Source organism: Odontesthes bonariensis, chromosome 9, assembly GCF_027942865.1.
Source record: "Odontesthes bonariensis isolate fOdoBon6 chromosome 9, fOdoBon6.hap1, whole genome shotgun sequence".
Lineage (NCBI taxonomy): Eukaryota > Metazoa > Chordata > Actinopteri > Atheriniformes > Atherinopsidae > Odontesthes > Odontesthes bonariensis.
The window spans coordinates 23,962,532-23,979,326 of NC_134514.1; the positions used below are offsets into that span (position 1 = coordinate 23,962,532).

Genomic DNA, 16,795 nt, shown 5'->3' on the forward strand with positions numbered 1-16,795 from the left:
ACAGCTCAACAGGATTTTTCCAGAGCTACAGTCCCAAAATAACAATTACCAACTTTCAACTCAGCTCAAGCTGCTGCTCCGAGGAAAATTAATTAATATGTTGCCGGTTATGTGATGTGGAGTCATCATCTTTGTGTGAGACCATTGATAAAATCCTTAGAACTTGTTAAACTACTGTATACACATTGAGCCCCATGCACTTTTTTTGTTTATGTGTATATGCAATCAGTAATTAAGTTCTCTAAAGGAGGTATTGCATCTGCCACTCCAGTAATGAGCTTGCAGGGGTTCGGCATGTAAACAACAGAATAGGCTATGTATTTAGGTAGAGCAGCAATGCACATTCAAAGGTAACCAAACTACAAAAATGAATTGCAAAGGGATGATTTTCTATTTGAAAACACAGAAGTACATTAACAAGTTACTTTTGACAGAAATAAGCATAATAATGTAACTAACTACTTTTTAATGGCAATCCTGTAATCTAATTAATAACTTTTAAAGCTGACATTACCTAATACTGCTTTCAAGTGTGTGAAAGAAGAAACTATGGTGGGAAACTTACTGTAGAAACATAAACATTAAAGACTTTAAGAACGAGGCCTTTCAACATTTGAAAATATAAATGTCATGCGCTAAGGTGATGAGAGCACCGTTTTAGGTAAAAATATTAGAATTACCAATATAAAAAATATACTGGAACGTTAGATTTAGCACACTGGCAGAATAAAATCTTTTATAAATACTGGTAGAGGCCAGTTCACTTCCCAGGACTAACTGTGCAGACTTTTATTTCAGGCTTCAGTGCCTTGATCACATGTATGTTAAATCTGACTCTTAATGGAAGGACGAAGATCCACTAACCCCAATACCAATAGCAGGATATCAGACTGATGCTGCTCTGGTCAGAGGCTTGCTTTTTATAATCTGCAGGACGTTCACAAATCTACCAGGGTGATGGAGTTTATGACTCTAATATAGCTTAGCGCTTTTAGCAAATACTTTAAAGCTCCCTTCTGGTCCACGCTCCCTCCTTCTCCCACTCTGTTCCCCATTATTATTGCACCTTGTTAAAATTCAACCTCTCTTTCTTTCTTCCTGCCAGCCAACAAGTCTCTCTGTTTCTCCATTAAGCTCTGCCACCATCACCGCTGCAGGCTTATTGCACTCCAGATTGGCTCTCTGGTCTATTCCACAGTTAAAGGCTGCTCCAGCTGGGGACTTTGAGCATTCCAGCTCAGGCAGTCAGAGGGCCTAAAACGGCACTCTTCTCTCCCTTCTCCTGACCTGCTCTCCAGTGGAATACTCAGCCCCAAAAGGAGCTGCTTAAATAAAGGTTGTAATAATGCTGAAGCCAAACCTGCAGGCAGTGTACTTCACAATAAGTGGAAAGAAATTGCTTTGTACACTAGTGACTTGTGTGGGCTGACTATGGAGAGACAGGAAAGACACGTGTGTGTGTGTGTGTGTGTGTGTGTGTGTGTGTGCGTGTGTGTGTGTGTGTGTGTGTGTGTGTGTACAGGAGAGTATATTTGTGTCCCACTAATAGAAGCGGCACGAAAAAGATGAAGATGAGGTGAATGTTTCTAAAAGGAGGACTTGTTGTGAGAGGTGCGTGCATGTGTGGTTATATCCTTGTACCTTGTTGTAGAAAGGACCTCAACAAGTTGTTACTTGGTAACCAAATTTTGATCGGAAACACATCTATTCTAATGTAGCTATAGAGTATCCTGATGTTCATGGGTACATGTACACAAAATTGTAAAAAAAAAAACAACCAGGCAAACTTGAAGAAAAACATAAACAAAATACAAATTAAACTTAATTTAAAAAAGCAACAAGAACTGACAATATGATTGCAGCTACTGCAACTTGCTGCCACTATGCCGTGGCACATAAAAATTACATTTTAAGTGTGGATTTAGTGAATTTTCACATATCAACATTGACGAAACAGTGAGCAATACACAGGCAAACAAAAGTTCCAAGTCACAAATATCATTAGCGCAAATCCACTTGCCACGAATCACCTGCTCTGTGCATGAATTGACTCATTTGCATATTATAAACATTCTGTGGAAAATGTGTAGAAAACATCTATCATAGCTGCAATGCATGTTCGAAAACGAGTTATATGCCGTGCATGCACATGGTTGCGTCTACCTGCGGTGCTTCTTGAGAAGCAATCTGTCCAGATAGGTAAGGTTGTTTTCTTTGAACTCCACCTTAACAGCTATTCTCTCGTCTGCCCCTCTGCTCCTTTGTCCTTCAGCTTCTCTGTCTGGAGGGAGGTCAGCCTGGGTCGCCATAGCTGACACTGATACTAGAAGAATGAGGTGAGGGGCAGATCACACACAAAACAGTTAGGATGAGAAAAGGAAAACATAGCCTTGAAGAAAGATAGAGTCGGACAATAGAAGAAAAAGATGCAGAGAAAACATAGCCTGCCAGCTTCTCAACACACCTAACTTCAAGGCGTGAGAAAACACCACGTCATCGCGTCGAAATGCAAAACACAAACAGACAGGAGCGTGAGACAAAAAGAAAGATAGAAATAAGTCAAAGACATTTTAGGATTATTTTCAAGGCATTTCGGTGGCACTCAGTGGCCACTTTAAATTGGGCCTGGGTGCCACTGGCTTGACAAAAATAATTAGGGCTGGAGGGGCTAGCAGCAATTTGCAGTAGAGCGAATAGAGAGTAGCAAAGTGTGTGGAGTGTGGAGCAGTGGAGCCGAAACAATAGAAAGTTAAAAAAAAAAAAAAAAGCACAAACACTGAGACACTTCAACAGACACCCAGGTATAATAGTGCCACCAATAAACATTTACATGAACCTGGACACACACACTTAACGTGTAGAAAATGGCCCAATATAATGGACTTTTTACATAAAAACATAGACACAGCTTAGGCAAATAATGCAGGGGTGTGGAGCACCCCCCCTAAACACTCCACTCTCATTATCCTAATATGCAGCAGCCATGTATTATCCCCCTGACTGCAGAGGTAAGCATTTTCCATAAGGCCCTAACTGATCAGACCAGAGAGAGCAGAAGGGAAAGCAGGAAAGCTGTGGAAAAAGTGAAAATTGGGGAGAAACAAGTACACCATGGGCAGAGGTGTAAAAGAAACGCATATCATTTTTAGTTTTTTCCTCGTCAGAGCAGTTTTGTTTTGAATTTGAAGGTATGTTGCATGCTGGGATGGGAGCGCAGTGTTGTAAGCAATGATCTCCTGGTAGCTCTGCCGATTGCTATTGTTGCCTGCTTAGATTTGTTTTATTTGACTATAAACAGACAGCTCTAATCGAGGGGGGGGGGGGGGTTTGAGAATGTAAAAATGAGAGGGAACATTAGCCTTACCAGAAGGAATTTAATCACACCACAACATTTAGGCTAATATAGGATAATAAAAGATGTGTTACATTCTTTAAACTCCCCTTAACACAGTGGACAGATAGGTTTAGCCTATGGGTATGAAGAGTAAAGATTGAATTGAGCAGTTTGATCGTAAAAACACTGTCCTGAAGTCAGAATTCAAGGTCTGAGCAGACAAAAGACTTAGCCTCAGAGCATGCAGAAATATAACACGGCATCTAAAGCTACCAATTTGTGAAATCAACTCTACATTCTTCACAGTGGTCTCCATCTGCAGTGGATGAGAGCGCTACGTTCTTTTTCTAAGCAGATGGAAAAATGTACAATCCTCCAAAAAGCTAACAACATAGGCTGTGGAGATAACAGTATGCATTGATCGAATGCTGATTTGTTGAAAGTTATCTCAAACCATCTCGAGGTGGGAGGGGTCGTCAACAATAGATTTCAACACAATGTCAACAGCTGCACTGAACAATTTCACTGTCTTTTACACTATCATCGTCATTATCTCAACACTTAGTTTCCCTTCACTACAAAACTTTGTTTATTTGGATTTCTGTCTTTTCCACAGCAGATTACAGCTGAAGGACCAACGGCAGCAATAATACAACTTAGGGCAGCTCATAGCTTGTTCCACATATCTAAATGACTGCCCTCAACTGACAGCAAAACACAATACATGAGCGTACAGAAAACTATGTTCAGCCCTTAAATAGTCACCTGACAGCCATATCTAAATAATTTGAGTATTAGACTTAACATATAGTGGGCCATCTACAACTCAACATGTTTCATTACTGGTAGAGTAAATAAGATCAACAAAAAACACATCCTCTCTTTGCCGGAGCGCATTTACAACTTTAACAATTATTTCAAGACTGTGTCCGAATACCATGTCCTCTGTTGCAAAACATCTAACATAGTGTGCTTTCAGTTAACCTTTAGTGCAAAATACACTACAGCCACCAAAACACTTCAGAAGTGACTCGTACTGCCATAACAATGACAAAGTTTTCAACAGCAATCCTGCTGGGGCGCTGAATGTTCAGTGACCTAAAAAACACAAACATAAACAAGCATTACATGCTGAAATAAGGAAAGGGCCGCTCCATGCCACATCACCAAGAGGTTCTCATACGTGGGGGATACCATCATGTTATTTGTGCTCTTATGTCGGTGTATTATTTACCACATGTATAAGTAACCTGTTCAGCTTGAAATGAGAATACGATAAAGGAGGCTTCAAACCGTCTCGCAGCTGAAATCTCAAGCTAGAATGTAAAAACATCTGTCTTTTAAAGAAACCTGAAATTTGTCTCTTCAGTTTCCAAACACAGAGGGTCGATACTAAAAGTGGAGATGCAACACTGGGATAAACATGAGATTTGTGTGCCTGCAACAATGTCTTTGAAGTTCACCTGATCTGAGAGGTGTCCACATTGCCTGAAAAATCATGGGCTGCTCTTCTTCATGACTCCCCTCTCCTCTCCACTCTCTCAGAGCCTCCTGGAAATATCTTGCCGACCCCTCTTCACTGTACTGTCCTGTAAGAAGTGTGGAGGGCAATCCTCCCTTATGATCTTCAGTTATTCCCACTTTTTCATCCTCTTCGTGACTCATTACAACCACCTACAACAAAAAGAATATCTAATGAAATGAAGTCATTGATGGCCAAAATGTCATGCAAGACTGAGAACCTCTCCCACTCAGTCTCATTCCTAAAGGTAAGGACAACTATGAATCATACACAGCACCCACAAGTCTTGCTTTTCTGATGTTAACGTATACAGATTCCTCTGTCGGTATAAAATCAGATCCACAGAGATAGCACAGATTAATAATTTCTGACCAGTGGTACATGCAGTTCACAAGCCTGCCTGTAGATACAGCAGCAGTTAGGGTCCGTTTGAAGTCTTGTCAATTGACTCACGGGGTGAAAAGGAAGAATTCACAGCACGTAGAAACTTGCCCGATATCTTTCCAACTATATTGTCACAGCATGTGAACTGAAATTGGAATGAAATTTTATCCACGGTCATGAACTCTTATAAAAAAATGTCTATTCCATACAATATGTCTACAAAAAAAACTGTATAGATGTTGTTTTACATATCATCTCAAATACTGTCATCAGGGAATAAATTGACAAAACAATAAAGATGTAAAAATGCAGCTGAAACTATACATTATTGCCACACAACAAGAGCCCTCCATAACATAAATGGACAATCGGTTGAGTTCAATACACTTACAGAGTCATAGCAAATACTAAAGTGAACCAATTTTTCAACATTTCTATCAAGAGGCACTTTCCATCTATCTTTTGCCAAACACTTAATACATTGCACACTTCTTTAGCAGTTTCAGGGCAAAGTTAGTTCCTTCATAATTCAATATACCGTAGTATGTTCAAAGGAGCACAGCATATGAATGTATTCTGTGCTTGTATGTTTATTTACATAAATTTTTGAGTTTAAAGGTACATGCACTATAAAGAGAATCAACTACGTAGGTGGATCCTACACTAAGAGACTCAGTTTATATTCACATGGCTGTAAACTCAGCTTTTGATCACTTTTTCCGTACATACCTGGCTGCAATCAGATTCCAATTCAATATGTTTTTCCTGAGCCTCTTTGGCTTTTTCTGGGCTCTCGTCTCCTCGTCTGGCATTGGATGAGATCGTGTCATTGGAGTCGGAGGTCGCGCTGGAACTGGGATTAAAGGTACTGGGAGAGGAGGAGCCATTGTTATTCGGCCTCTGAAAGTAGTCGACAATATCACGGGTAGTCACATGAGTCCGTAGGTCTTTCTGCAACAAAAGACCAGCATGACACTATATCAAATATTGCTATTATTAAACAGATGCGAGTAGCCAAATAAATTAAATAAAGTGAATTAGCAGCAAGTGTGGGAAACAAAAATAAAATGTATTGCATCAAAGCAAGAGGTATGTGGGGATTCACAAGGACATTTTTTGTGTGTGATTTTAAAAGCAACTATTAAACTAGCCTGATTTTCTCTTGGATGTTTTAATATGACAAAAAACATCCCACAACTCAGGCCTCTGTTAAATGTTTATGCCACAAAACGGTAACTCATTCTGTCTATCAAGCAATAAAAATCAAACCAGAGGCAAACTGTCAGAAAAGAGTGAGCAGGTAAATGTCCTGATCAGCAGTGATAATCACTTCTATTCAATTCAGTTTATTGATATAGCATCAATTAACATCAGAAGTGATCTCAGGAAAGTTTACAAAGAAGGCATATTCAATTACAATCTCGCTGTTTTTTTTTGTTTTTTTTTAGAGAAGCATAGAAAGTATTCAAAATAAAATAAAAACTTAAATCTATAATTAGGTCATTCGCTTCAACCTTCATTTAACAGACACAAGTACAAAGAAATGGTTTAAGGTGTCTTCATCGACAAACTTCCCTGTGTTTAGAAAACTTAAACAAATCTAGAATCCACTAGCACCATATTCAAAAAAAGTTGGGAGAGAGAAAAATAAACACAGGAGAGTTTGTAGAATATACAAACACCACACATTCTGGAAGACACAAAGCAAAGGTGCAGGTACATCCATCAAAGTCCCATCTCAGACACCCAGTCTGATACCCAAGACAGCAGACATATATGTTCTATGGTCAGAGGAGTCCATGTTTTAGCTGAAAAACCGAGATATATATATATATATATATATATATATTCCACAGATGAGAAAGACCATCAAGGCTGTTATCAGCAAAAGGGTCTAAGGCCAGCATTTGCAATGGTACTGGGGTGCATTAGTGTCAGTGGTATGGGTAACTTGCATGTCTGAAAGTACCATTGATGCGGAGTGTTTTCTTGGAATCTTGGAGGCACATGCAACCATCAAGGCAATATCTCTTCCTGGGAGGTGCATGGTTATTTCAACAGGACAATGCATAACCTCATTCTGTACGACTCCCGATAGCGTGGCTACAAAGACTCAGTGTGTGTGTGTGAGCTTCACTGGCTTACCACCAGTTCAGAGCTTTTTTCTATTGAAAGCATATGATGCCCCATAAAAAAAGGAGAACCAGACAACAACCACCACTCACATCAGAAATCTTGTATTCAGCCGGACACAGATCAAGCAGATGGAATCTCAAGCATAATACCAGCAATTACAATTCCGCCATTCCCCAAATGATTTGAACATTATCAAAAGGAAGAATGATTTAACACCATTGTACCCATGCCTTTATCACAGCTTTGTTTTTATGTGCCGCTAGTATCAAATTCTAGATTTGCTTATATTTTCTAAATAAAGTTCATTTGAAGTTTGTCAGTGACAACACTAAAAGTGTGTTAAATAAAAAAGTAGACAAATTATAGACTTGTTTGTGGTGCATTTTAAAGCTATAATGTGTAATATTTCACGGACAATGAATGTCTCCATGTCGCTCCGCCATTTTAAAACTACGGGATTTGTAGAAGGACATGTCATCAGTTTCACCCTTTCCGTTTCCACATTGAAAACGGAAAGGGCGAAGCTGATGACATGTCCTTCTACAAATCCCGTAGTTTTAAAATGGCGGAGCGACATGGAGACATTCATTGGGATGTTACACTGTTATGTAAATTCGCATGCTGAATATAAAGAATATAAGAACACTGCACTTTTGTGATGGAAGTAATTAATAACGATTGAGGTAATACTTGTGAATGATAAGACTCAAATTTGTTAATAGACAACGTGAAATATTACACATTATGGCTTTAAAGAACCTTCCAACTGTCCTAGAAATGGGGTTTGTATAAACAAAACTGATCACTGATCTCAATAAAAGTTTAAATATTAACACCTCCAACATCCCCCTGTCCTATATGGCACTTAAAGGCCTACAGAAAGGTGATTTTTTTGCACAAAACTGAAATGGCAGATCGATTCCTTATATAGCATGGAATTGTTTTATGATTTTAAAATAATTTTAGGTCCCTGGATAGTCCTGATTAGACCCAATAAACTATCACTACTTTTGATTCGAATTTTGGCAAACCGACGACAGGTGCGTGACGTCACGAGTGCAATAAACAATAAACATGTCTGATACCAGTAGTTCCAGTAGCGAAGCCAGCAGTTTGCCAGACCTGGACAGCTTCTTCACGGCAAATTTCGATGTGTGCCGTGGGACGTCGCTTGGAAATATAAAACGTTGGGTTCAGTGCAGTTTTTATTGTGAGTAGATATACGAAGTGCGTGTGTTGCCCTCAGCACCAGCAGCTCACACCACCGGGGACAGGGGAAGAAGAGAGACCCGCGGTCGGACAGGAATCCACCTGGCGAAGAGCGAACACACTCTACGCCAGGTGGAGAGTGGAAATCAGCCGGCAGAGCGATCATGTCCACGTCGGGGCTCTTGATGATCGCTCTGCCGGCTGATTTCAGGGCAACCATCCCGCGGTGTGTCCGCTCTCCGCCAGGTGGATTCCCCCTGAGTGTCCGCACCGCAGGGAGCTGAACACGGCGGGATGGCTCCGGCTGATTTCACCAGAGAGGAGGCAGGCGGACAGGGAGGCACAGACACAAGTTCCGACCGCAGGTCTCTCTGCTTCCTCTGTCCCCGCAACATTTGAAACTTTTCAGGTGAGAAAGTAGTCGTTTAGATCCCCAACGTGTTGAAAACCTGACAAAATACCGACTGTTTACCATTTTGTTCCGACGAATTCGGCGCTACTAAAGCTAGCCGCAGTGAGCAACGCACTTCCGGTTATTTTGACAAAATAAAATACCCGTTGCCTTTTATCATAGGGAAAACAGGAAGTGAACCTACCCTCGTTGTAGCTAGCTTGAAACTGCCGTTTTGACAGGAAATGACGGTATGCCGGGTTGCCGCGGTCCTACAGTGCTTCTGTCTTCTGACAAAGTCGCTAAATTGGCAACACTGAGGCAGCCAGGAAAAACCATGGCACTTGTGACGTCGCACGGAAGCCCCGCCCCCAGTCTGCAATTCCAGGAAGGTTTCCTAGCGGCAAATTCAAAATCGCAAATTTCATGCGTTTATGAAATGTTTTGGTGTAGAGTCCAATGATCATTATTGTTCCTCTGTGTATGTATGATCATTATGTATTGGGTGTAGTGTCAGCTTTCTGTAGGCCTTTAAATAGAATGATGTCACTGTGGACTGCTGCCGTCAATAAGAGGATAAAACCCAATCATCTTAAGTACTCACAACAGCATCACTGACATAACCTTGAAAGTCACATCAGTGAACCCCTGTACAGTCAGTACAGGTAAAGTATGCACCTTTATGGAAATTAATCCACAAGGAAATCGTGCAGGAACATACTAGTGATGAACATCAAATTCTCAAGCTGGCACTGCACATTCCAACGTCCCAAGAGTCTACTGGCAAACTCCCCAATTCTGGGATTTCCCTTGGAAAAAAAAAAAAAAAAAAAAAGATTGTGTATACATAGTATAATCAGTTCTATCCAAAGTGGACACAACAGAAATGTGAAGGACATTGACTGAGAACTGAGTAATTTTAAATATGGTGAATTCTTTATTCTGTACAATAGTTACCCACCAGTAGGTTCTATTTGTTAACCAGTAGGACTGTTGAAGTTTACCAGTCTGTGGTTATCTAATAGCTTATCTTTGAACATGCTCAATAATAACATACCAACAAATTGGATTTAAGATAAACACAAGAAACTTGTGCTAAAGAATAAAAAAATAGACCAGACTCAGTGAATAATTCCCATAATCCCTACAGATCAGTGAACTGTGCTGCCCAACATGTCATTGGGGTCATCAGGTGGGAACCTCCTTTCATCAGTGTTTCATCAAGTTGGGCCCACGACACCTCGAGGAGGCTATAATGATCACTGGCATCCCAGAGTCACTCCCCTAATGCCAGCCATCACTGCTCCTCACACCACAACAACCATCTTTTTTTTTTCCACAACCACAAGCTATCCCAGCCTCTCACCAACTGCACATCAGTCATAGCGGGGTGGGGATGCAAACCCTGGTTCGGGTAGGAGGTAGAAATAGAAGAGGTAAAGATAAGTAGGAATGGGATTCAAACCCTGGTTTGGGTAGGGGGTAATGAAAGTATAGAGGGTGCCAGAGGTGGAGGCAGGACAAGACACACAAGCAGATTCAGCAGACAAACTTACCTAAACAGTCCTACAATCACTAAAAATGCCAGCAAAAACAAAGCCATAAAAGCGAACTCAGCTAAAATGGCCGCCTGGTTTCAAAAGGCTCACATGGTTCACACCCTCCACTTAAATATCCTGAATTTTTTCTTTGCTTCTTCCAAGAGTCTGTTTAATCTAAGTGCTCCCCCTGCTGGGCCCCCAGCTACTATTGCCTCTTCTAATCCAAATCCACTGACTGGACTTTACTGCCTCATCCGACACTTCCTTCACTATTTTCCTCACACTCTGTCCACTTACACCCAGTTCCCTCAACAATGAGACAACAGACTTTGCAACAAATCCTCTACATCCTACTTCCACTGGGCATATTCTAACTTTCCATCCTCGCTGCTCTGCCCCCAACTCCACATACCTAAGCTTTTTCCTTTCATATGCTTCTGCTACCAATTCCTCCCAAGGAACAGTCAGCTCTATGAAATAGACTCATTCTACTCCTAGACCACAAGACTATATCAGGCCTTAGATTTGTAGAGGCTATTTCCTGGGGAACAACAAGCTTATTTCCTGAATCTACCTGCATCTCCCAATCACAAGCATCGTTCTAGCTGCCTGTCCTCCTTATTGTCTTATTAACTTTCTCCCCCTCTTGAACAAACTGAATTGCCATTCTCTTCATCTTAGACCCTCCTAAGTTTACCTGCCTTTGTTTATCTTCAATACCTGCAGCTAAGCTTCTTAATACTTGGTCATGTCGCCATGTATACCGGCCTTGTGACAGACTAACCTTACAACCTGACAAAATATGCCTTAGAGTTGCAGTACCTGAACATAACGGGTCTCCATTTACCCAGAGTTTTAGGTTCTGGGGAGTTGGCAATACATCATATGTTGCCCCTATCAAAAATCTAATACTCCTTTCCTCCATAGTACTCCACAGCTTTTTCCAACTAATCTTTTTCTTCTCTACACCTTCCCAATCCAACCATCGTCCCTGCTTAGCCTGAGCCACTGCCATTGTACCCCTTAACATTTCCTCCTGTCTACGAACCTGCTCAACAACTAGCTTTCTCTTCTCCTTGGGACCTGCTCTACTCCACACCGGTTTGCCTGGGCCAAGCCCCAAGCCTCCCCGGCCAATTTGTACATTACCCACAATCTTTGCATGTCTAAGAGTTGCTTCTGCCTCCTGAGCTGCCATTCTTGGATTCCACTTCCTCCCCTTGGTTGGGTTTGGAACCACCTTACTAACTACCGCATCTTTACTCCCAGCTAACAGGAGCTCTGTCCTAACTTTAGTACATTTAAACTCATCTACTAATTTTCATCTATTACAAACTTTCTATCACTTAATTTCCCTCTAGTTATTGAGATACTTCTAGACTTAGGTTTGATTTTCATACCAGCCCACTTTAGATTTTTATTAAGTCTCTCAAGTATTCTCTTCATACATGGCACTGTTGTAGTCACCAACATCATATCATCCATGTAGGCCCTATTGGGTGTAAGGCGCATGCCATCCTGATGTCTGTTTCCACCTACTACCCACTTGGAAGCTGAAACTGAATCATGGAATTGTGGAAGAACAGAGACAGAAAGGAAGCCAAATGATATTCTTGATCACTTCATGTGGTCTCAAACTGATCCGTGAAAGGGCCGATGTGGCTGCAGGTTTTTCTTCCAACCCTGCAGCAGCACAGCTGACTTGTTTCATTTAATCAACTGAGCTGGTTAAGACCTTCAGTCCAGACAGTTCAGTTGATTGAATGAAACAAGTCAGCTGTGCTGCTGCAGGGTTGGGACAAAAACCTGCAGCCACACCGGCCCTTTCACGGGTCAGTTTGATACCACTGTGTTACATGTTGCAGGTATTCCCCTCTTGCTACATTTGTGGCCAATTACTGACAACATAGTTTTTTGAAGATCCATCTCACCCCCATATCCATTTTTTTTTAATTATTAATCTCTCACAGACATCAAACCACAGATGACAACTATGGTCATCTATATTTCCTTTTTATTTCCACCTACAAAATGTGATGGGAAGCAGACATAACACAGCTCTGGTTGGACATTTACTTGCACTTATCAGGGATTTAAATGTCAACCAAATTGGCTTTCAATAAATTCTTCAAACCATTCTTCTTTTACTGTGTCAGCCTGATTTTATAGCATAACTTAAAGTTCAGCAATATAAAGTCCTTTTCCTTTCCCATTATCATGATCAACTGCAGTCGTGTTCTATGTAGACAAGTTGAAGGAACCAGCAACCAATCCTTAATACTTTCTGTTTGGGATTGTACGAGTCGGGTACAAAGATGGCAGACGTGATACTGTGATAGTATGTAATCAGATTCTGTAAGCCTGCACATTTTATCCAAATATGTTTAACTACTGTAGAAGCAGAAGTTAATTCAGTTTATTTCCTGAAATTGCAAATAAACCATTTGCAATTATTTATTTCCAAAACTATTGCAAAGCATTGTTGATATACCTGTTGATATACAGATTTGGCTGAGGAGGTAGCTGTCGGACTTCTCACAGCCTGTTGATCACAGAGTCCTGGGCAGACAAACCCATGCAGCTATATCAGTGCGTCACTGATGAGCGAGTGGCTGCTGCACGATTTTTATTCCATTGCAGGTTGTTCTTACAATATGAGCATAGCGGAGTGAGTGTAGCAGAATCGTAGGAGACTTTGAGGAAGTGCTGAAAGGCAATAATGTGGGTGGAGCTCATGAAGAAGTCAATGAGTCATGTTCCATGCAGTATTAAGTCCATAAGAGTAATTATTATTTTTTTTTTTTTTTTTAAATGGAAACAATATAAAATCATGCATTTTTCAGGAAAATTTGGTGGGAGAGACTAAAACCGAGGACCTAACTATATTCCTACCTAAAATGCTCGTCATCGGAAAATGTGTAATTTAAGGAGACTTCCAGATTCTCAAAGGGAACTTCCGTCACTTTATATAGTTACCCTCCTCCCTCTTTATCTCCACCTAACTTCAGCTTCTGATGACACTGCCTTTTCTGTACTTTGGAAGTGGGAAGTTAAAACTCTTGCAATATATTTAGAAGCAACAGTTCTTTTTGTTAGCCGCTAAAAACTTAAATCAAACACAGATATGGAGCGACCGTGAAAGAGTTTACAGAGCCGATGGGTGACAGATATACTCAGTACATGTTCCAACTGTAAAGTAAAGTATTTGAGAGTATTTTTCTATCAGTTTGGTGTATGTTTTGAACTTTCAGGCTATTAATTGTTTGTTCTTTCATACTGTGAGAACATGGTCAAAGGGTTACAAAGTACCACAGATCTGAAAAGCAGCGCACTGTGGAAGAGAGGGGCGGAGTGGAGCCGATTGGCTACTACACAACCCCTTCAATTATCTGCTTGAATAGAGGTGTAAATAATTGGATAAAAAAGCAGCTGCTGTACCACCGCTGTATCATCATGTCAGGAAATTTTGTGAGCTTTGTGAACTAGGGCAACTATCTCCAAATTCTTCACCTCACACCATCAGCTGAGACAGTACAGCAGTTGGAACCTGAAAACAACTGAGTGTTCAAAGAGACACCAAAGACATAGCAATAGTGTTTGTGGAACACATTAAAAAAGGCAAACAAAGTTTTTGAAAAGAAGTTGAAGTCTTCACACCAACTGCTCGTTAAAGTTTGTAAACTGTGCTTACGAGTCTGACCAGCAAACAAGTTTAATTAAACTGTAACATTTATGTTAAAAGTGGTCCAATATCCAGCCAATTCTGTAAAGAAAAAAAGCTTGATAGCTGCCAAAATGGTCCAATAAAGATTCTACTTGAGCCAAGGAAACTAAATATCACATGTGCTGTGATAATAATATTAAAACTCTATGAGCAGTTTTTTTTGTTCTATTGAAAGTAAGTTGCATAATCAGTCTGCCCCAAACGATGAACAGCTCGAAGAAATCCACTAAAGCCCAACATTCCAGTGATGTGTGCAAGTAAGTACCGTTTACAGCCGATGGCAACCAAAGTTTATCACCACATTTTTTTTCAACATGTCAGAGATGACAAAGAAAACTGGCAACTGGTAGACAGCAAAAGCTGAGTCACGTGAAAAGATAAGTTTTCCTTTCCTTAAACACAGTACATGCAGCCTTATTATACACTGTAACCATGACGGGATTTGACAACAGCACAATTTGATGACTCATTGATGGTAATAAACGGTAAACTTTCAACCGCTCTTGAAAACCTAACAGCTTAGCTTATTTAGATATGATCAACAGCTCTCAGGAGACTTCTTTGGATTTTCCCCATTGTGTGGAGTTGACTGCCATCCAGGCAGCATAGTACCATCGATGTACTCTATACCAACTTTGTTGCCAACACCTGAAATTGGACCTTTGCCACCCTCACAGGTATTCACACTGCCAGAAAAGATTCTACAGGACACAAGCAACAGATAGGAATGACAAACACGAACAGCTATATTTGTAGTCACCATTTGAACTCATCAAAACTTTTTCCATGTGGCTGTATTACCCGTCATTTACCACATATAACAAAGGTGAGAGCTTCAAGAATGAAAATGTTTTTATTGGCAACCAAGACATTATGTTTGAGTACGTCTGGCCCTTTTTGTTTATGTGATGTTACTGTGCATATTATGAAAGTGCTGCTACAGACGGATCTATTTGTACGTTTAACTTTGCAAAGCAAAAGGAAAACCTTGTTTCTTTGTCTGAAATATATCTGCCCTCATCAATTATAAAAGCAAATAGCAGTTCATTGAGCGATACTTTATGACATTACTTTCCAAATCTTAGGAGCCCCTAATGGCAAACGTTTTACATAAATAAAAAGTTTTAAACGGAAAACTGAAAAACCCATCCCTATTTTCCTTCCCTTTACCGCCATTTGCCAGCTGTGTTTACAGTTGCATCTTTATGGACGCCGGGGGCCTTGGTGTCCCTGAAATAAAGCAGTTGTAAGACCATCTAAGAGTATCTGAAACTTTCTCTATGATGGTGGAATAGACAAAAAAAAAAAAAAACACCTCTTCAAGAGGTTTTGACAACAAGCAGTAAGGTACCAAAACTCTTCAGCTGTGGAACTGGCACCTTTTACTTCCCATTTTAGGGGGGAGAAGTAAAAATTAAACACGAAGCAAGAACTAAATTTATCATGTTTTATTTAAAGCTATACCCATCAGAGGTTTATAATTTTATAAATGAAACAGTCTCGCTTTATTTTCATCTCTTTGTTTTGCGATGTCGTTGATCTTCTGGAGCTACTGCACAGTGTGATTTGGAATGTTTTCATGTACAGTCACATTTTAAAGATGTTTTAAACTTTGTAACTTTAATCTTTATGTCTAATGGTGTTAGGGGTCTGGTATATGGATATTGGACGTGGGAGGCCTCACCCCTGTATGTTGGTCATCCAAACCGTTTGAAATTAGGATGAAATAATTCTCCAACATCTTATGCAGTCCTGTTTTTGGTCGATTATAACTGCCTGCCACGAGTTCTGTTCATCTTGACTTTTATGAAGACGGTAGTGTCAAAAGGTCTGTTTGCATTATTAAAGACAGCCAAACTAATTAATCAGTTCCAGCCCCCCCCCCTCCCACACACACACAATTAGTGTGACTTAATGAAAATAATTGACCATCCCTTTGAATGTTGCGGTCGCTAAGTATTGTCGGCTGGTATAATATCCTTTTCTTTATAAAGGATGGCCCAAAGTGTCCTCTACTAAATGAGATAATAAAAAGGGCATTGAAGCCTGTTTCCTTGGCATTTAGAGAATTCTAACAGTTTATATCGCAGCTGCCAATGAGGTCATCTCACTGAATGGGAACCCTTTATTTTAGCTAAAAATTCATTCTTGAACAGAAAACATTCCACCAGCTATTTACCTTTATTTTTAGCTGGGGGTCATGCTTAAATGTTCCTTCATGTCAGCACCAACTTTGGACCAAGTGATGAAGCTCAGTGTTAAGTCAGGTTTGGTTTAAAGTTTTGGTTTGTAGCCACAACAAGGACTGCTCGAACTAACTGTGCTGAATTGTGCACCAGTGTATTGTCTTGCAGGTGGAAAATAAAAGGTTCCAGCCAGCACAACGCTACACGCTGGCACTACATCTAAGCGGAACTAACTCGAGGACGCTTTTCAGCAGTGGAACCAGTACTTTTAACTTTAAAACACTTTATTCATCCCCCAGTGGCAGAAATTCAAATTTGTCAAGTAGCTCAAAAAATTTAATATTTACAATGATTGTATATTAGAACAA

At 40.3% G+C, this 16,795-nt stretch overlaps 1 protein-coding gene across 1 annotated transcript in view; it reads right to left on the reverse strand.

The window, feature by feature from the left end:
• The window catches only part of zbbx (zinc finger, B-box domain containing), a 38,260-nt gene that overhangs the window by 14,102 nt on the left and 7,363 nt on the right, over positions 1-16,795 (reverse strand). Inside the window, exons 3-5 of the mRNA XM_075474245.1 lie at positions 5,970-6,191; positions 4,798-5,008; positions 2,164-2,323 (exon numbers count right to left, since the gene is read on the reverse strand). Coding sequence (XP_075330360.1) covers positions 2,164-2,323; positions 4,798-5,008; positions 5,970-6,191 — 593 coding nt within the window. The remainder of the gene's footprint in view (positions 1-2,163; positions 2,324-4,797; positions 5,009-5,969; positions 6,192-16,795) is intronic.